The 22,472-nt window shown below is 47.9% G+C and overlaps 2 protein-coding genes across 2 annotated transcripts in view; one reads left to right on the top strand and one right to left on the bottom strand.

Moving 5' to 3' along the window:
* qtrt1 (queuine tRNA-ribosyltransferase 1) overlaps positions 1-22,472 on the top strand; it is a 138,684-nt gene that overhangs the window by 38,783 nt on the left and 77,429 nt on the right. The window lies entirely within an intron of this gene.
* On the bottom strand, positions 9,363-21,848 carry LOC125717596 (phospholipid phosphatase 3-like). Its single transcript, XM_048990725.1, has 6 exons — positions 21,086-21,848; positions 13,218-13,375; positions 12,410-12,693; positions 12,140-12,197; positions 11,058-11,234; positions 9,363-10,748 (listed from the first exon to the last, which is right to left on the bottom strand). The coding sequence occupies exons 1-6, from the start codon at positions 21,291-21,293 to the stop codon at positions 10,644-10,646; spliced, it is 990 nt and encodes a 329-aa protein (XP_048846682.1). The 5' UTR covers positions 21,294-21,848; the 3' UTR covers positions 9,363-10,643.

Here is a 22,472-nt window from a genome sequence, read left to right as displayed (position 1 = left end):
ATGTACTGATGGGAAAAGTCAGCTGCATTTCATACACTAAGGAAAAGGTTAGGATGCAGTGCTCGTGTTTAAGTGTGCAGAGGCTCAGTTTGCGGAAAATGGATCGAGGTGTCTGTACAGTCCGATATGCTCACAAAGTCCTCTGTATGTTAAGCCCTGCTCTCCAAAGCCTGGATCGTCACGCTACAATCACACTCCCCCAGCTTCTTATTTTGCTTTTACATATGCACTTCCTAAGAGGCAGGGAATGTTTTCCGTTCTTTCCCATTATTGATATTATGGCTTTTCCTTTTCTTTTCTTTTTTTTTGACTCATTTCCTCTGAAAACAATGACTGTAATCCCGTGAAGAGCTCCGCTTCAAACTTGCTTATAAGAATGTGTTGTACTAAACACTCCCCGATTAATTGAATAACATGGAGAATACTCAGCACTGACAAAAGAGTTCTGTGTTTAACTCCAGGGTAGTTAATGTTTGACACTGTCCACTTCATGTATACCAGTGACAACAAAGTGATCTTTAGGTAAATGAGGAAATAAGTAACGGAAGAAAGGTGTCCCACCGTCAATGACAGGTTAAACCTGCTTCTCATCAGTTAGTTAATTGGTTCATAGTCGATTAAACCGTGATGTGATCAACATAGCGGCTTTTAAATGCCATTTCTCCTTTCACTTATAGTAAGTGCTGATTTTCATCAAAGTTGGTCAATGTCTCAAAGCCAGACTTTCCTGTCAGTCTGGGTAGGAGATATAGTTGAATACTGTATATGATGAACATTGTATTTGACGGGGCGCAAAGGTAATTGTTCTATTATTTTTGTATTAATTAACCACAAACTAATGGCGCTTTCCCACTGCGTGTGTATATGTATACATCGCGATGTACTTATGCATTCTCCATAACTTAGAACTTCAAAATTCCAGCCTACTACTTGGGAAAAGTCCTACGGAATGGCTAACGGAATGGATTTGGAATGCAAATTTACCAAGCCAGTGCTAATTCCACTAGCATTCGATGCTAACATGGCGATTCTCACAGACGTGCTAGCGGAAACTAGCACATAGTAAATCATGACATACACTATGCGAACAGTCAACAAGCATCTCTTCAGTCTTATGTCCCTGTCGCAGTGAAAAATCTAAGCGAGCTGGAACTGCGCTGTAACTAGTGTCCCTTCGCAATACCGATTAGGTATCGCATGTTTCCTTTATGCCAGTAGAAAAGCACCATTAGTCACACAAATAATGTATTATTGAGGTATTACTTATGTTTTAATTGACCACAAGTTTTAGTTACATACTGATATGTTCGTTCATCATTAATGAATCGTGATGCATATTTTATCTCAAGCTATAATATATCAAGTTACTATATTTGTTATATTGGTTAATTCTGTGAACCTTTGTGAACTACTGAAAAAACAAGTAAAGAATAAAAACTGAAATACTGATCTCATGTTCATTCATCACTGACGAATCATTGCACATCTTTTCCCTAACCCAATTACTACATTTGCTACTATATCTTAATTCTGTAAACTACTTATGGAACAAATAATGAATAACATGTGAAATACTGATCTTATGTTTATTCATCATTAATGAATCATGACAAATGTTTATACCGAGCGGTTACTATATTTGTTACTGTATCTGTTATTTCTGTAAATCTTTGAACTACTGAAGCAATTATTGAAGGAACGAGGAAGTAACGGCTAACACAAGTGAAATATTGATCTCATGTTTGTTCATCATTAATGAATCATGACGGATCATGACTTTTATCTCAAGTAGCTACTATATTTGTTTACGATTTGTACTTCTGTAGTAACCAAGTTACTACTAAGTATTTGTGTCATGTCAAGCAAAGTGTTACCCGTTTATCTATAAGAAAGACATCATAACTGATTATGAATACTGGATATGTGTGTGATTATGCAAGGAACTAATTGTGATCACACTGTCAAAATAAGAACATGAGATGTGAAGATCTGGAGATGGCCTTCTAGATAAACCATCATTATGGTCAGAGATGTGCCCAGTATGTTTGCTCATCCTGATATATGGGGGTGGGGCTGGGGAACATCCTGATGCCGCCTGTCTAAGATGGGGGAAAAGGAAGTGAAGTCAATCACAAGCCTCGGGTAGGAACACACTGTTATTCCCATGGGTGTTGGAAGAATGCTGTCATCCTTTGGTGAGCTGGCAAACGGGGCTGACACACCACTGAGATATGCGCAAAAATATATCATGTACATCCTGTAAGTGGTGAAATAACGGCATCTACCAAATCTCGCCGTGACGGGCCACACCTTTCTTGGCTATGTGAGGGATGAGAAATATATCTGTTCAAGTTTTGCAGTTTCCACCCATTGGGTCTTTCACCAGGATTTTTATGGTTTTGGATTACATGATTAGACACCATAAATTAGGTAAGTCTGTGTGTCATCAAACTCTCACTGATGCGCAACTTTTACTTCCTGTTCTTGCTGATTCAAAGCCCCTGAGGGCAGAAAGTCGGCTTCTTGGGACATGATCTTGACTTTAACCCACATCCTCAAAGCCTCCTTCTGTCTCTCAACCTCTATTTTCAGATTTATAAACCACAATAAACAAGACTATGACATATGGTAGATGCATTCAGAAACAAAAAAAACAAACCGTCAGGGTCGAGTCCTGTTGTCTCACTCTTGGTGTCCCTTCCCCGTTTGGCCAGCAGGTGTCGCTGGTCATCCCGTCTTTCTGTTTTCCCCTGTTCCCTGTGGTACAGTCTTTGTTTATCCCGTTTTACTATCGACCCCTCGTGGTCCTTTTATTTTGTAGTGTTTTTTTGTGTTTTTCTGTTTTATAAATCCCCATTTGTCCTCTCAGCCACCAGTGGGTCGTCCACATTCTCTTCCCCGCCCACAGGATGCCTCACCCTGGTGCTAAAGCCACCTGGATCCGTGACGATGGATGGATGGATGGATGATAGACTTAAGTTGAATTAAAATCTGTCCACCTACCTCTGAAATCTTACATTTTTTTGATTCCACTCCCTGCAGAATTTGTGGGGTTAACGGTCCGAGAGGAATTCACTCTTGTTATGAGCTTCAACTAAAGAATGATTTTTAAAAGAATCAGTTGTACGGGTAGTTCTCAAATAAACTAAGTAATTCATTCCACAAACCCTTACATTTGTTAAATTTACATGTCGGATTTACTTTCAGGTACCATTCAAGACACCATACAGAAAACATAAGAGCCAGAAATGTACTAGTAATACATGCAAAGGAATACAGTTCAAATGAATATAAAAATTTAGTGTACATTTACTTACAGGCATATGTCACCTTTTTGGGTTAGGTCTTCCGTAAAATGTACGCCTCGCATATTTTTCGCATGACCACGGATTTGCTTAAGTTGGCTTCACATAACCCTAGAGCTGCCTGGATATTTAATATTCGTTTAAATGAAAAAGATTTGCAAACAGTCACAGCTGAGTCTTCGTACCACTGCGGACACAGAACAAAAGACAAAAGCAGTGGAATTTTAACAACCTAACCAGAATTTTCAAATACAGGAATGGCTCCCTGCTTGGAGAGACGGAACTGGACAAGATGTTCCTCCAAAGATGCAAATGAAAGAACCACAGTTCCAAAGTTATTCCATGCAAGGAATTATTCTCCCAAAGCCTCCATGGAGCTGAGGGTGAACAAGCATGTTTTGGTAGTGAACTCCTCCATTAAATAATATTTACACTTTTGGTGACATTAGCCATTATTGATTCAGGAACAATGTCAAGTTATTCTTGGGCGTGAGGAGTTATTGCTGCGGTAGTTGTGAGCCTGGTTTGTGGCCTTCATCTTAGGGGGCGGGGCCAAGGAAAGGATTAAACACCTCCCAGCAACACCAAAACCTCTCTGCTCAGTTGTCTTGTGGGATTAGGTTAAGGCCCCAATGGGGTGGCTGCTATAAGGTCTAAGTTCGACAAAACCATCAGGCCGAAGTGTTTTGTTTGGCAAAAAAAAAACAAGCCAACAAAAAAAAGAAAGGTCTGATTACTTCCATTTGCGTGAATGCTGAGGCATTGGGTTTCTCAGTCCCTCTTTCTGTGGGTCACGCCCGCTTTGCACGCAGCCCTCCTGACCTCTGATGCGTGGCCAGCCTCCAGATGACATATTAGGTTTCCTTTCATTTCTGCGAAATTACGCAGAAATGTGTCCCAGTGCGAAGGAGAACGAGCGATTCAGAATTCAAAACATGTTTGTGATCATCCTGCAGAGAGTTACGGCAAAAAAACAAAATGCTACGAGCCCTCGCCGGAGCCCAGCAAGCAGAGAAAATGTATTATATTTCATTACTAATACATTTATGTATATTTATTTAGCAGAAGCGATTGTCCGAAGTGATGTGTGAGGTAGGCAGATGTTCATGTATAATTTAAAGGCAGCATGGGGCCTTAGTGGGTCAGGCTGTGGTCTCACACCTCCAGCGATGTTGGTTTGCTTCTTGTCCTGGCTTTTTGTTCACATGAGTGTTCACTAGAGACTTTGGCTTCCTGCTACAGTCCATAGATATGAGGCTGAGGTTGACGGATATCTCCGCATTGTCTTGCGGTGGTCTGTGCATCCCGTGCTCTCGAACTCGCCGAGAAGCGAAGGTATGAACAAGCGACGCAACCTGTGGCGTGAAGAACGAGGACTGAGAGAAGGAAAGGAGAAGATTTAGCCTGGAGCAAAGGACAGTGGGTGCAGGTCCTGAGGAACCTTGGCTCTGGTTTTGGATTCCCAACTGTCACGTCTTCACCATGACGGTGTCGAGTTAGAGAACGAGACGCAAAGTGGCCACTGTGACGCACACGGATCGTGTTCCAAGCACCATCCGGGCCAGCTGAAATCCGGAACGTTCCGAACGCCGCCAGAGCTGGTGTTTCAGCCAGGGCCCATCCCCAAATCCCCTCCCACATCTTACAGCTTGTCTCCTGCAAGATCCACACCTTACCCTGGTATTAGGTCCATAAGAAGGGCAAGCATTCCAGTCAGACATATTTCTGAAGACTCCAGGAGGCCCTGTGGAGAATGAGCGGATTTGACCGAGTGCCACTGAGCGCTTGCGAGGAGGTAAACCGACTCATGTGGAAACACTGCTTCACATCCCCCTGCCATGTAACCCTAGCATTTATATTATTATTCCAGACGTTTCCGTACAATAGTCTGAGCCAAGGCTGCCGGTCTATGCTTTACTCATATAACTCCACCGCAGACCCAGAGCGCAGGCATGTGACGGACACGTAGGGAACCGTAATGGCGGAATAACCCACGGCCAAGATGCCATGCCCCCTTCCTCACGTCAAGTTGCATCATGTGACTGATTCACCCATGACTCTCTCGACAATCAGCAATACATCAACCCCCCCCCCATCCCCTTTAACCCTGACTGGAGACAGACTGATTTTTTTGTTTGGGGGAGAAAAAAAAACACTTTGGTATTTTATCTGTGTTTGTCGGCGGCAGCTCTTCCGATGAACTTTAACACATTTTCGGCAGGTGTTACAGATAGAGGCATTGGCCCTTGTTTTTACATCTAAAGTGATTTTAGCAAAAATCCTTGGTGGGGGGGGGGGGGGGGGGTGGTGCCATGTATGTGACTCGCGTTTTCTCAGAAATTATTTCCCAAAACAAACCAATACCACTTTCTTTCAGGGGCACAAACATGTAGTGGTAAGCTACTACTACAGTACAAATCCTGAACAAATATAGGAAATACTTGAGAAAATATACGTCACAATTCATTAATGACGAACAAACATGAGATCAATATTTCACTTGTTATTTATTACATGAGCCCTGCGATGGGCTGGCCCCCCGTCCTGGGTTGTTCCCTGCCTCGTGCCCATTGCTTCTGGGATAGGCTCCGGACCCCCCCCCCCCCCCCCCCCCCCCCCCCGTTACCCTGAAGGATAAGCGGTTTGGAAAATGGATGGATGGATTTATTACATGATCCTTCAGAGGTTCCTCGTTAGTTCCTTCAGAAATTCACAAAGGTTTACAAAACTAACAGATATAGTAACGAATGTAGTAACGTCTTGAGATGAAAGATGTCAAGATTCGGTATTGATGAATGAACGTGACGTCGGTATGTAACTAAGACTCGTGCTTAACTGATACATAAGTAAGTGCATAATACTACATTATTTGTGGCCCCTCAAGTAAAATGTTACCGATAAACCAAAAACAACATATCGAGACGCCATTAACAGAAACGTAGTCACAGCCATTAGTGAACGGTTTAATGTTTTAAATGGACTTATGTGGATTCATGATTCGAGATCGTTTATGTCACAGACATGATATGCAGTGAAATGTCGCTCCTAGACGGTGCAATTTGGCGAGGCCTAGGGCACGCATTAGTCAATGTGTCGATGTACATAATGTCATCGTTGTGTGTTCTGTGATATCCACAGGGCGGCCACCTAATCCATGTCAGGAGGGACGCAACAGTATGTGCTACGACAGCATCTGTGAACTACAATTTCAATTTAAAGGACCTGGATTTCACTTTAGCACTGAGATCTTGCCGTGTGCTGATTGGTCAGTTTCCTATAATCACGCACGTGTCACTGATGTTAATGTGAAACAGCTGGATGAGTCTCTCAATCAAGGAATAGAAACAGATGAAGACGAACCAAACAATGTAGCCAAACTCTGGAGCCTCTCAGTTTTAAAGTGGTTTGTAAAACCTGAAGTATCTCGTGTCTTTCCAGATCTGGATTAGCTGGTCACCCTAAATATCAATATTTCTCCAGTTCTCGTCTTCTGTACCGTCATTTCACCATTATTATAATCATACCGTTATTGTATGTTAGTGTGTGTACCGCAGTTATCTACTGCTTTTGACATTACTTCTCCTCATGGTCACCTTGCTGCTAACAGTGTTTCACGTTGTGCTCAAGCATGTTGTAATACTGGGCATGTTGTGAACTGTACATGAACTGAACTACACATTGCGATATTTCACTGTGACAGTTTACTGCTGGCTTTCTGCGGATTCCACTAATACCTTATAAGTTTGTATACACTGTGCAGTTTGAGTTATCGTGATATTGCACTGTGTTTACTGCATTGTTGCATTGCCTGTTAATTGTTGCCTGTCAAAGTCTGCTAGAAGGCATTCAAGTGAGAATTCCATTGGACTTTGTACCAGTACACTGTACATATGACAGAAAACCTTGAAACCTACTATTCGGGCCGGGTCAGGTTCCTTCTCAAGGTCTTGGGTACGGGCTGGACTTGGGCTTGAATTCAGTTTGTGAACTCCAGTATACCTTTGGACTTTGGACTGTGGGGGGAAACTGGAGAACCCAGAGGAAACGCTATGATGAAAACAGGCAAACTGCACGCCTGCAGAGCCAGGGCAGAAACTAAAGTACTGGCCCCAGAAGAATGAAGTGACTGCGCTGCCACTGCGCTGCCACTGCGCTGCCACTGCGCTGCCATGATGTCTCCCCTGCCAGTGTTAATGTCAATAAAGATCTCAGTGGGGAAATTAAGTCAGCACCTTTTAAACTGTAACGCCAGGAATTGCCCAATTTGGCAAAATCCAGGGCACACATTAGTCAATGTGTCGATTTACATAATGTCGTTGTTGTGTAACGCTGCCTGATACAGCAGCAGTGTTGCTCTTTGTTTACATTTTCCTGAGGGTTTTTCACCTTGCCATCTGCGACAGTGTTGTCACAGTATCCCCCCCTCCATCTGATATCTCTTGGTATGTCCCTCCTTACACAGTAAGGAACAGAAACACGCAGGAACGCTACGTGTCTCAGGGAGGACGTGGAATTCCACCTGGGCTATTTCCACACCGGCATCCCATCCCCCTCACCCATGCCTGAAAGAGATGCAGTAAAAGGCCAGGATATTCCACCACCCCCGCTGCAAGGGGTGGGGTGGGGGCAGGGGGGGGGGGTAATGGCATGCCAGGGTTTTTCAGAAACGGGGCTGCATATGCTCAGCATTAGAGATGCCAGGTGGATCTGGGGAAGAGGGGTGGCTGGGATAGGATTATGGGACACGGCCTAGCTGAAGACGCCTGGGGTTTTATGGGGTTTTAAACGGCAGCCGTCCTGACAGCTTTATGGCACTGCGGGCGTGCAGTGACACACTCTTGCACTATCTGTTTTCCTCTGCATGGGAAGCGCACGTCGGCATGCATCGCATGAAAAGCTGATAGACAGTTCTGCATCTATAAGATGGACTTGGAAAAAGAAAGCCTGAAGGTCCTCCCTCGCCCGCCCACCAAGCACGCTCCCCCCATCAGGGGCCAATCGGTGACCCAGATCCCCCCCCCCCTCGTCTACACAGGCCACACAGCCCCACCGTGCCCATCAGATAATGGGCAAAGTGCACCCTTTCAGGTATGAGGTCCCCTGGGACTGAAGGGGGAGGAATGCAGGTGCGCCAAAGCCTACGTGACCCCAGTGGACTGCGGATCCGGCCCCCACCGATCCCAATCGCTGCCTGTAACATCCGCCACAGATATCCCAGGATCTCTTTCTTCTTCCTCTTATCTAATGAGGCTTAACTGATAACTGTGGGTGACTGTACAGGGGGGAGGGCAGAAAGGCCACTTCAGTTCCTTTGTTTTCTTTCACACTTGAACAAAAAAAGACTCATTTGTTGTCCGCAGACTGAATGGGTTCAGACAGGCCTGAAAGATTGCTAGGCTTACCGCACTGCCGCAGTGTAGACGGCATGAGGGGGACCACCGCGGGAGGGGAACTGGGCATACAGCGACTGTCTAGATCGACAAATCACCCCCACCCCCACCCAGCATCACAGCGGCATGACCCATGCTGATTCGTCACGCTTAGGCGCCTTTGAAAGCAGAGACCAAAGGGAAAGTCCAGGGTCCATCACTGTACAGGAACAAAGGCCCACACTCAGAAAAGTACAACTATTCAATACTTTTCTTTTTTTGTCACCAGGGGACAAAGGGGACTTGTTGTGTTTGCTTGGCTTCGGCTTTTCTGCACATAGACCATGCCATGGGAGAGGAGCGGCCCAGCTGGTCCTGTTCACCTAAGACCTCCTGGAGCAACCCAGCTGGCCCTGTTCTCCTAAGATCTCCTGGAGCAGCCCACCTGGTCCTGTTCACCTAAGATCTCCTGGAGCAGCCCAGCTGGCCCTGTTCTCCTAAGACCTCCTAGAGCAGCCCAGCTGGCCCTAGCCCAGCCCCCAAAGTTATCCGAAACAGGCAGGCCTGTACTCAAAATATCCTTCAGCAGGAAGCTGAGATTAGATTTGAAAAAGGGTGAGAGTGGCCGACAATTTCAAAACATATCTAAAAGAAGGACTGCTGTAAGAAACAAATGTAAGTCCTGTAATCGATTCAATATTCATTTATTTGGCTTGTTGTGTACAGTGGTTATTTCGCTCACAGAGAGCACAAAACAGAACACAAAACTGTAGAACAAATATACGTTTTATATTCATACTTTACTGGCTCAGTTACTAGTTACTACTACAACAGAACACTGTGTACCTGATTAAAACCAGAGAATATATACAAAAATAACTATAATAGTTTTAATACTTGCTTGAGTCATATCAATTAACAACGGTTTACATACATTTATTTTCAATCAACTGACAAATCAAAGACAACGACATAAAATATATTTAAATTACAGCTTGATAAAAATAATATATAACAATGATATTAATTTGTCTGGTTAAGTCTTTTAAGTGCTATCTATTTGGATACATGGCTGGCAAGTTAACGAGCAGTAAAGTGAGTAAGCGGTTATTTTCAGTCGTCGTTTCTCCAGAGAGACGCAAGTGGTTCGTTCAGGTACAGTAACAGTTCTTCGTGCATCTCAGCAGAGATTCTGTTAGGATCCGACTCATCGAAAAACGTACAGTAGTATTCCAAGGCAAAAAAAGGTTTGTTTAGGTGTCTGATGCGTCCAAAGTGGTATAATGATACCTCCGGATCAGAGATCTCACACGCAGCCACCAGGAGAACACGCACGTACGTGAATGTACACGAACACTCTCACCTCCATAATCCTGCTCCCCAGATCCAATCTTTGGCATAACTTCCCAAAAAAATAAAAATGACCAGACCAGGGAAGCTGCTAATGGTGACCTTGTACAGGAAGGTGAAGACAAGCGGAACCAGAATGGCAGGTCATGTGATCGCTCATACTGATGAAAGGTGCCAAGTAGTGGTTTGAATTCTTGCAGCATTGGGCTAAACACTGAAAAGGGGAGCTTCCCTCCTCCCCAGACATTCGCACAATTAATTACAAACACAAACAGTTATTAGCCAAGAAGTAGATAATGATTAGCAGCGACGGCTAAAACCTTCCTAGCGATAACGAAACGACTCCTATACAATACAAGTATATGATTGGCATTCGTGTAATTAGCATTTGTAAATAACCCCAGGCTAATGTCCTGAGGACAGGGTTACACATGTGCTTTAGAGAAAGTAGTAGGACACGTTTTCCAGACCCTTCTTTGCACGGTCTCTCTCACAGGCAGACTCCGGGTCTCCCCAGCCTCGCTGATTTTGATGGATGGGGTCCAACTGTTTGTCTTGTTCTGTGGCTCTTTCAGTCCATTCGTCCATGACTCACCCCCCCACACCTCCCGCGACGCAGCTAGCAGTCCGTCTGCTGGCTGGAGAGGGGGCTCTCTATGGAGGACAAGCTGGTGGGGCTCATGCAGGTATGTGACGTCTTAAACATGGACGAGATGTAGAACGCCTGTGAGGAGGAAGAGACGGAAATTAGACATGCAGAGGGACAGACAGATGGACAGAGGTTAATGACAGGCACCCGCATGATAGATACACACAGGGAAAGGCAGGGGTGTAATCAGGGGTGTGGCCAGAGGGGCACTGGCCCGAGCTGAAAGCTGATTGGCCTCCAGAGTGCTCCACCCCTTTCACTCACTGATTCAAAGCATATCATTGGCTGACGAGTTCTAAGGTTAGCCCCTTTGTATCAATTATGGCCCTCGTTACGCCGCCCCACCTTCATGCTTGGGGAAAGGCAAGGGAGACAGGCACTCACCACCCAGTACGCAGTGAGCGCCCCCTGCAGGAAGCCCGTCAGTACATCAGTGGGGTGGTGCCGGTAGTCAGAGATCCGGCTCAGGCCTGTGTAGACGGCCAGCAGCACCAGGAGAAACTGCAGCATGGGCCGCAGCAGCCGCGCCCCCTGCCATGTGAGCCGCGCCTGCAGGTAGAACTGAGAGGCGAAGGCCGGAGGTCACATGACGGCAGCGGCAGGTCACGTGACCATTGCTAACACACGCAGCATGGGAGTCGGAAGAGCCGCTGGTCTGTCTGAATCAGTGAATGTTATGATGGGCCTATATGACATATGCCAGTAATACTGCAACTGTGTCTTTTATTACAAATCATAAAATTCTCATGGCTTAACATTTACAGGAATTCATTTAGCAATAAACCGGCGGTGTACTATACTCTATTTAAAACATTACACAGTGGTATAATGAGGTAAACTCTTAATACTCTTAATGCTACTGACAATACATCTGTTACTGGTTTTCTATCCTCCAATTCAACCACAAACAACATGTCTGTCTCCTTGTAAAGTCCATTTTGCCACGATGAGATAAGAACAGTTTTGTTAATGGAGGCTTTCCATGAGGTTATGAAAGGTCATTACATTAAACATGATGTTCACCTGCGTCACTCCCAGAGTGGGAAAGCTAGGGGGCGCTGTTACATGACGGATACAGTGGTTGAGAAGCCCGCAGTGTATTGGAGGGCTAACCCCTACCCTGAGCTAACTCTGTTCTGCACTGTAATTCAGGTTCAGACTGGATGGCCATATCAAGATCCCCTGTTTCATTTTCCCATATCTACATTTATGTGCATGTGCGTGCCTATAAGTAGCATTTCAAAATCATGGTGACATCATCGCCCTCTGCTGTGACTGACAGCCCCAACAGCCAATTACAGCGCACGTGCGCCTGCCAATCAACAGCCGCCTGTCTGCAGAAGCTGGGCCACATTTCTGTCAGCACGGGCGTGCACGCACTTCCCAAAACACAGCTGTGCCGCCCCAGGCGCTAACGTGTGTGAAATGCGGTTGGAACAAGAGGCGGGCAGGGAGGCGGGGCTTACCGCCAGGTATAGCAATGTGTACATGGCGAAGGAGGCGTGTCCCGAGAAGAAGGACTTCCTGCAGAGAACAGGAAACGCAGAGGGGAAAAAGGTTACCTATCACCTTCTCAGCATGTCAACAAACACACACCCCACACACACAATGGGATTTAGATGTTCTGAAGGGTCACATGTGGCTAACAGATAGTGTTTTGAGTTGATATATTTCCAGTCGCCTGTTCTGTATACCCAGAGGGTCATGGACTGCGGGAAAACAGTCGCAACTCTCACCTAGCCTCCTCCACCAGCTTGTCCTCCCGCTTGCAGGCGAAGTCGGAGATGTACTCTCCCGGCGAGCAGCCCAGCGAAGCGTAGCTGATGTTGCAGACGGACAGGAAGTACGGCCGCAGCCGACCCACGCCGAGCTTGGCCATGTTGGTGAGCGACTGGCCCACACAGCAGCCGAACAGGAAGCTGCCCAGCTCCTTGTACAGCGTGGAGACATAGAGGTTGCGCACAAAGGCGCGCGAATGTACGTTGCGGTAGCGCACTCGGTAGCATTCGCCCAGGGCGATCTGGCGAGCAAGAGGGAAGATGGAGATGGATCATTCATTTATCCCCGGTATGCGATCAGATTCCATGGGGTTTTAATTCATTATTAATCCCTGTAGAGCCCATAGGTCAATGGGACACCAGAAAATACACGCATCAGAAGTGGATGCATAAATCAGAACATTACAACTCCATCCATTCATCCGGTAATCCATCTCTCCCTCCATCCATTCATCCGGTAATCCATCTCTCCCTCCATCCATTCATCCATCCATCCATCCACCGCAAGTTTGTGGGGACATCAAAATGCATAAACAAGAACACTAGAACACTATAAGCAGAGACCATTTGGAATTATTAAATGTGCTGTAAGTGACCAATCGTGCCTATGAAGATGAGTCATGTGACCTAGGGAGAGCTTAAGATCAGAACAGCATATGCTTGATGCATAACTATCGTTCTGTGTCATTAACGGTCGTGACTTGAACACCCCAAAGAGCGTATCTGTAACTGCAGAGGGGCATTATGGGTAAGCGGGCCCTCTTACCGTGAGCCCCGTGATGATGATGCCGCCGGAAATAAGCACACTGTCGGGGATGGATTCGCTCTCGAAGTACGGGTACATGATGCTGGTGTCCCCGCAGAAGAAGCCCCTCTTGTTTGCCACCACCACCTTGAACTCGCAGACGAAGAAGGGGATCGACACTGGGGAGGGGAGATGGCAGAGGTCAGCCGCGAGTATTTACGCCACAGAAGAAGCGGGACGTGCTCCTGCATGTACCCGCACCGACATTTGCATCTCCGAGCATTCCCACCACACAGAGGTATGCACGGGGGCATGTGGGCACAGCACCCAGCCCATACCGGGGGCCAGGAACATCTGGAACCACTCTCAGGTTAACGCCTGGCTGCACACAGAAATGCTCACCTACATGCTCGTCACTCCCCACCACACTCTCTCACCGCGACTGTGCTCCTGTGTTCATCTCGGTGGCCACAAGTGTCCCTGTGTTACTCAGTGTGTCGAGGCGCATAGACCAGCTGTGTTCTGGAGACTTGCAGTGTCACTCTGACGTGTGAAAGCGTGTCTTGTGTGTAAGGTGTAGAGAGCCTCACCCAGCCATGTCTGACAGTCTGGCAAAGTCATTTATCAGTGACCTCTTACAGGCTCCGGGTTGCTCTGTCCAAACTATCAAGGTCTCCCTTGCCAGACAAAACAAACAACACAGAAAGCACTTTGGTTTGGCCGCTACACTGGAGCGCGACCAATCATTAACCTACACACCGTCCGGGAAGTCGCGGCGGGTTCCGGCTTGCACAAGAACAGGGACACACAGGCTCGGGGTCAAGGGCCGCAATCCGATAAGGTTATGTGTACAAGACCCCGCGGGTTATCCGAGCCTGCTGGGGTCAGGGTGACCGAGCCGTGAACCCACCCTCGTTTCCTGGTGCCTGGAGAAGCACGTAGCTACGGGGTCGGGGGGTGGGGGGGGAGTCTCCATCTGCTGGGCTAATATGTAACACTAAACCACAGCACTGTGACGGGGGGGGACGTTCCGAGAAGCCGCTCTCCATGAGCCCTTGAGCCAGCAGCATAAGAGGGAGGCAGCGGAGATGAGTGTGGTGGTGGCAGACCAAACTTTGCTCATCTCCGAGACTGCGGCTGCGCATCCAGAGCCCTGGTCGCCTCCCTGCAGCTGCCGGAGCCTCACCACCGTGACGTGTGCCTTTGGATCCCTCCCTCCCGTCCGGGTTCGGTTCAAAGGCTACAAGTAGCTTGCCAGCGAGGAGTGAGGATTAATCATCCAAGCCGCGGTCTGTGAGCAGCACGCTGGGCTCAGCGGCTATAACGGAGAGGAGACCCCGCCCTCGTTCAGGTTACAGGGGCTAGGGTGGGTGCTCAGTGACCCCAGCCTCATTCAGGATCTCAGTTCTACCTGCAGCCTCCTCGACGAGGCTGCCAGTCCAGCTGGCTCACACACGCGCACGCCCCCTCCAGTTGGCTCAGTACCGCCAGGTACCAGTAAGCCGCTGTGGGATAAAATAAAGGAGCATGTGCGCTGCCGAATGGAGATAACGTCTGTTAATCATTACCGGGCCATTTAAATAATTTGGTTTGACAAATACAAGGGGCCAGCCAACGGCGCCGCTCACGTCAGCATCCCAGAACAGCCTCCCCGCCCCCGTCTGTTTATTGACGCACGCCTGTTTGCAGCTGCCTGCGCCCCCAGTCCTCTAGCCAAAGCAGCACAGGCCGGGGTGGGATGGGCTGTGGTGGGTGAATGTCATAACAGGCCCGGTATGCCAGCAGGAAGAACAACTGTATCCCAGGCGACCAATAAATCATCATGAGGACCGCTTCGTGTTCTCACAGGTCGCACGGGACAGGAGGTTCTTAGCAACTAAATAAAGGTGAAACGTAAACAACATTAAAATATAGCTAGTACCCCTATTATCCTCATGGCTATTAACATTCGCTAAATGTAACGTCAGTCATGATGTCAATGCAGGCCTCTTAATGTATACCCAGAATGCACCGGGAAACAGGGAGGGAATGAATGTTTTTTTTTTGTGACAGCGTTTAAATCCCTCTCCGGTAATGAGCTCTGGCTCACGGTAATGAGGCCAGAGTGGCACAGTGGAGCTAATTAGCGAATGGCAGCCATCTTTACTTCACCTCAATGGCGGATTAGCATATTTAAACAGTGGCGAGGTGGGAAAAGAATATAGGCAGCTAAGGGTCCACGTCTGGGCCCTGGACGCGTTCCAGGAACAGGAGCCTTGTGAAACAGAACGATGCCACTGGACCATCAGGGTAAGTTACTTGGCAGCGGGAATGATGTGAAGGGACCAGTATGGGACCAGTATGGTCCTGCCTCACCACAGCGCTGATGCCAGGAATGACACCAGAAGTATTTCGGGTTCCTTAACCCCTCCGTAGCCGGGTCCCTGAGGATCTGGGGATGTGCTTCAGCCTGGCCCAGACCGGCATACCGGGATAACCCTGATTGCCAGTGGATCCCAGCGGGAAGAGAAGCCGAGACAGACGGGTTAATCTGGCACGCATGCAACATATTTACGGATGGCTAGGGAGGGCGCGTCCCACACTGTGGAAGCCCAACATGTCGAGCGTGTCTGGGAACCAGAAGGTTCTGCAAGACTGGAAAATCCCCTGGAAGTAAAAGTGTGTGAGTAAAAACAAGTCAGCGAGTGTGTGAGTGAATGAGCGAGGAGGTAAGAGGAAGAAACACACACGCGTCAAGCGGCTTCCGCTGTCTGCGGGGATCTCCGAGCTTCTGTCACTTACTGGTTCCCAGGTTGCCCAGGGGAGGTCACTGGGAGAGCAGGGAACTGAACCAAACCAGGTGAATCAGGGTGGCAAGAAACACAGACCAGAAACTGGGAGCGATTCTGGAGGTACGTCCCGCATCCTAACCGTATCTGAGAGTCCTAGCCTTTCTCAGACTTGCAGGGCCTCCTGTACGTCCAGGTAGATCAGCGTCACGGTGCTGGGTGGGGGTTTAGCATCCTATTCCCATTAACATTCGTTTAGAGGCTCACGTGCTGAAAGTCCTTCACGCTAAACTTTCACTTTGTTTCTGTCAACAAGCGCCAAGGATTCACCCCCCCCCCCCCCCCCCGCTGGTGACGCCCTGGAGACACGTCAGTCATTCTTTGCTATACCGCACCTCACCTTAGGATCGCACGACACTCCACCGCTCACTGTGTACTTTCCGTCACACTGGAGTGCTGCATACGACTGTTGTCTGACTGAGATCAGCGCTGATTATCATTCTGCAGAGGTGTATGGGCGGGCTGAGGGTTACTGAGGTGGAGGGGGGGGCTGTAAATGAGCTGCATTGTTCTAGCTGGCGGCCTGTTTTTCTGCCTGGCCCGCATCCCGCCCCGAACAGCAAAAACAAATGGAAACAGACGGTTGGAAACGAAAGCAGCTCTGAGATCTCCTGGAGTGGGTCAGGAGATCTTCACTGCAGACGAGATGGAGCAGGTGCTTAGTCTCTCACACACAAGGTCAACGATTTTATGAACTCCCAGAAACCTTATCCAGGGAGATTACTGTATGTTTTTCCCCCCAAATCCCAAATGAAAAGCTGAACTGCACAGTCTCTCGAGGGGGGTGTAGTGGAACAGCAGCAAAAAGGGTCCATCGGGTGGCACTAATGACATTCCCCGATTTCCTGGAGGAACCCACCAGGTCTCAGGCTTCCCACATCCTCTTCGTTCTTTCTCCGACAAACTGTGCTCACTCTCCCAACGTGCCAATTAATTAAGTAGCAAACCTTAGGTAAATAAAAAAAAATAATGGAAAGAGTGGAAAAATAAACAGAGATCTTGCTTTCCAGGCAGTCAATTAAATATTGAACAGATTTAAGAAAACGCCCAAGTCTGACAAGTACACATAAGCGACCTGCCCTCACGTGTGACTTTCATAATGACCTCAATGCGGCCCCATCCCGTCTGCCTCGCGCGAGCTTTGCAGTCACAAATGCACCCCTCTACCCACACTCAATTTCCCCGTGCAGTCTGTGGGTTCCCAGCAGTTCAGCACCTGCACACAGATCGCAGACGGGGCAATCGCTGGGTACAATGGTTGGGTGCCCAGGGCAACCATTTCCCTGACGACAGCTGTGATGGCAAATCGGCTATAGATTCCATCTTTGCTCAACTTACAGATAAGTGGCCCTGACTCGATCCCATCTGTCCATCGCTGTCTCGACTGCACATGCCCCTTTTCCTAATGTGAAATCCCACAATCTCAGACCAAGCCTGTGACCAGACGGACTTTGGTCATCCTAGACAGTTTTCTTGTGCGCTGGCTGTTGAGAAACTCATTACTACAAGTGAATGTGCTCCGCTGTTTAACCTTGCTCTGATTCCGTCGATGAGCGTCAATAATTAAACTAGGTATGTGTCACGTCCGTGTCGGGCACGGTTGTGGTTCGTTGCACTGCAGAACAACAGCAAAAATACGTCAGCACAATTTATTAAGGGATATCTCCGCTGCAGCAGAAAATACCTGGTATCTTTTGAGTCCTGAAGCATGTACAGATTGCAGGCGGTTTGAGCAAGGTCTTGTACGCACACATACACACACACGCATAGTCGCACATGCGCACGCTCATTCCCCACAGAACGTTCCGAGACATTCCGGGCCTCAGACACTGGGCGTGCCGCGGCACGTCAGACCCGACCCGCCTCACTCGGCAGCTTTCCGTGCCAGGAGCCGCGCCGGGACGCAGCCCTCACAATACCCTCACCCACGGCCACAAAGCCGGGTCCACTCCCCGGACACCCTGCAGTCTCAAACACAGCCAGATAAACACAAGAAAGGGCCAGGAAAGGGGGCTGAGACAGAGGTGGAGATAGGCCTTTTGAGGTTTTCAGACTGATACCCGTGTTGACCCTCCCAGACTGTGATGTCTAGCTGCCTGCCAGTCTGCATCTACTACATTTCTCTGTAAATCCCAACAGTCTGTCCTAGTCCTGCCTGCTTTGCTGCAGTACAATCAGCCGGCTCACTCCTGATCAGGCACTATCGCAGACAGTCCCGTGGAAAACCAGGTCCCCACCCCTCACATTCTGCAGGAATGTAATTTACCCCCAACCTGAGTATTTTTCCCTTTCAAATTAGAAGCAGGATTGCAGGGTGTTAGGTTTATTGCCTCTAACGAGGGGCTAAACGACGGCTTAGGTTTTTTAATCTGCCGTAATAAAAGCGCCGGCATCTTAAGGCCCCTCCCACCCAGATCTGATTCGTGCCCCCCCCCCCGACTGATTCGACATGAAGCGGGCTGCGTGTCCCATCATGCTATCAGACGACACACACAAAAAAACAGCACCTGAGTTTTTGCACTTTGACCCCTGTAGCTGGACTCTCAACCCAACCTCAGGGTTACCAAGGAGCCAACTGGGACCATTAAGCCCCGAGAAACACCCATGCACACACACTTCAGGCCAGGACATGCACAGAGCTGCCCCCCCCCTCGCCTCCTGTGAGCCAGGCTTCCTGTGTGGTTCCAAACTCCATCCCCACAGACCACAGTCACAAACTGTACAAATGTATGAAAAGCCCCTAATGGCCGTTATTCAGTACTGCACCTGCGAGTAAGGGGCGTAAAACCGGCAGAGCAAAGCGACATACTGGGACGATACTGGTTTCCGGGGAAGTGCTGATCCCATAGGAAGAGGCAGACAAAACCAAGGGGCCACTTCCTGTCCATCTGACATCTTTAAATCATCAGATCAGGTGGCATTGGTTCAACACGGAGCTGGTCCTCAGGAAGTGTCAGTCCTATCCTTTTTAAAAGGGGGGGGGGGGGGGGGTCAGTCCTGAATTAGGACATTAGTCCTCACTCTGAGTGCTGTCACAATGTTTTAGCAATACCGCTGATGCTTGTGATCCCTGGCAGACAGCTTGCGGCATCACGATGTGGTGAATAAACGACCCCCCCCCCATCCTCTGGTGTTAAAGGTGACACAAGGGGGGGGGGGGGCAGGGTACAGAAAAATGGAAGTGTAGAAACAGAGGTCACCGAAACGCTGCGACCCGAGTGATGAGGTCACCCAGCCCCGCTAAGAATACACAGAGCCTGCATCGGTGTTTATGTCCAGATTTGGTAGCAAACCTGGCATCGAAAATGCGCAAAAAGGGGGATTTGGATATAGCTAGTAAGGTTACAGGGGGATACACAACATAATTATTTAAATATAAAGATGTGTATATATTGGGTGGTTGAATGAAGCTAATCTACATAATGGGGGAGTACATGCCCTCCCCAAGCCCCGGTTTAGAACAGGTGAAAACACTGCTTTGGTGAGTGAACCACTAGATTAATGACTAAACAGCCTGCAATCATCCATAGTGAGCTTAACGACCAGGAAAAAGGTACGCTGATTAAATACGAGGTGTGGAGGGACCTGAAAGCTCAGCCCTTGCTGACCAGTTGGTCGTACCCAATGCCATAAGCCTCTTGGATCTCTATCCCATACAGCCAACCTCCTGTCACTCACTCAGGCCAGGGCCAAACCTGAGGAGGCTGGACGACGGCCATGAGCTACACTGAAGCTGAACTCCTGAATGGGAGTCCACACATGGCGTGAGTCACAGCCGCTAATGCCATGGCCGGAGGCAGACTGCAGCAGCGCCAGGCAGGTGAAAGTGATCCCATTTGCCTTTGGGAAGCACAGCAGGGCCATAACTGCCCCTGCAGGGACCTGCCTGGCTGCTTCGACGGGTTCCCAGTAATCCAAGCTTTTATGTAACCATTCTCCTTTAAAGGCGACCACACGTTAAGCTGCGGCGTTCCATTCACTGCTGCCCCCGTACATTTTCTTCTAACCCCCATCCTATACCTGGCCTCACTTCGATAAGTATAACTGCCTCATTTATTACCACGCTTTCTTCCAGTAGCTATGGTTACACTCGGAAGTCAACAGCAATTTTACGCCTGCGATGGAACAAAAACTCTGTTTTTGTATTATGCAGCGACGCATTTTGTTTTGCTTCCCTCCAGAAGCTTCTGTGGGATTCCTTAAATATGTCCACATATTTCTTTGCCCCTGAGAGCAGAAATTAACGATGGTCTCCTCGCAGATTTCCCTAATTATCTTACGTAACACTGCTGAAAAATTGGCAGTAAACCATGCTGCCAAGGCTTGGTAAATGGGATTTCTGAACAGAGGGGATATTTATTTGCATTCCCCATAATTCCCCGCGCCTCGCAGTCGCCATAGGAACCAGAGCTTACCGCCCCCCCCCCCCCGCCGGACACCTTACAAGTCGGGCTGCATGAACTCTCAATATTCATGGAGGCGGTGGACTCTCCCCCCCTCCCATGAAAGGCAGACTTTCATGAGGATTTAATTTTGCCCTCTGCACGGCTGCTCTGGGAGGATTCCTGACGTTCTTTTCTTCAATTACTAGACCAGCCATGAAAATGCATAAAAACAAGGGGGCTGATCCCCACCCACCACCAAATCCCTCACAGAAGGACAGCCTGATCTAAAGGAATAATTGCCTGTAACGAACGCGTAAAAAAGCAGATTGCTTATCATCTACGTTTAAAACACAAAACTAAGTCAGATCGCATACAGAAACTCAGAAGGTCAAAATAAATCCCCCAAGAGCTGACAGCTTCGTCCAAAAACTGTTGGAACTAGGAGATAAAAAGTTCGGATACCAAGTGGGTCCTCTCTTACAGCCCTATTACTTGGGCAGGATTTAAAAACGAAGCAGTCTAATTGTGTGCAAGTGAGCTATATTTGTTTTGAGGAACCAAAGTAATTCTACGCAAACCAATGCACAAACCACAGATTAGTACTATGGGGTTTGCGAGCTAAGAGCGACGTTGGTCGATACAGGCGGATCATCCTGAAAAGTAACCAGATGTTTACCTATGAAGAGACACAGGATGTCCAAGCCCACCAGCATCTTGCTCTGGTTGCACGGTGACTTGTGTATAGGGCCGAGATCGGAGGCGGTGGCGGCATGCTTCTTCCCGGTGCCGTTCTCCCTTGGTGCCTCGACGTCTCCCCCTCCGCCGGTGAGCCGGTTTTGAAGCTCGGCGTCCCGCAGCGACACGACGGCGTCCCGCTTCTGCATGTCCCCCGGCCGTCAGTCCGGTTTCAAGGAGCCGATCCGCACTTTTCCAGCATGAAATGCCACTGAGACAAATGCATGAGTTCCTAGGGGTATGCGGCGGTGCTTCAAAACTCCTCCGACAATGAAAAAGATTGTCGAGAAAACTTTTAAAAAGTCAAGTTCTGCAGTCAAGCTGAAACGGCGCGTGTGAAAACGCACGTGTTTAAAATAACAAAAATAACCAAGAAAGGCAACATCGACAATTTCCTAAACTGTAAAATATAGATTTCATCATGTTAGTGGTTTTAAAAAACTTTTGCCTGTAACAGAAGTTGACGTGCAAAGTTCTCGTCACTCGCAAAAACCTAAGAGGCGAATCAGCGCAGCCCGGTCTTGTCCGATACACAGTGTGTGAGAGATCAGTAGGGTCTGCTGCTCCCTTGCGGTCCCCATTCCGTCTTTCCTGGCCACTCTGCTTCACATCTGCCGGATCTCTGTCCTTCCCCAGGCGGCCGCCTTTTCACACCCGATAGCTGCGCTCCTCCTCCTCAGCTGTACGCACCAAAATAAAACCACACTTCCCCAACCCAGACTCCCCCAGTACTGCGCCTTTTCTATTAATGTGCTATATGTCTCACTTGTACGTCACTTAAGACAAAGGTATCCGCTTAAAGGAAATTCAAATATTTAGATTTACATTCAAAAGCTCGAGCTATAAATGCTTACTCAACCTAGTGATGTCACGTTGCATTATCAATTACTTCAAACACGGAGGGCAATGTTAACTAAAACAACAGCAATATATAATGTTGAAAGGCAACCAAAACACTTTTGATTAAACGCCAATTATCCGTAACTAGTTTTATAGAGATTAACCGGTGAGGCCAAAAGTTTGTTCTTGCATTTAAGGACACGTTATTGTAACGATATAGGCCTAACTATCCAGGCTATTTGGGCTGAATGAGATGTCGATCCCTATCGCTATATTGACATTTTGTTGGAAAAAAATACATACAGTAACATTCGACATGTTGATATCAATACATTTAAATAAAATAAACAATGAAAAGAACAATGGATCCTATATTTGATGTTTGAAATAGGCCTACACACAGCCCTACATATTAGTTTTTATTGATACAAGTCAGGTGTTCAGCATCAGCTTGTCTGGTGCTTGAAATGAATATATTTCTGGTTTAG

Source organism: Brienomyrus brachyistius, chromosome 22 (assembly GCF_023856365.1).
Source record: "Brienomyrus brachyistius isolate T26 chromosome 22, BBRACH_0.4, whole genome shotgun sequence".
Classification (NCBI taxonomy): Eukaryota; Metazoa; Chordata; class Actinopteri; order Osteoglossiformes; family Mormyridae; genus Brienomyrus; species Brienomyrus brachyistius.
This window is presented reverse-complemented; position numbering and strand designations above follow the sequence as displayed.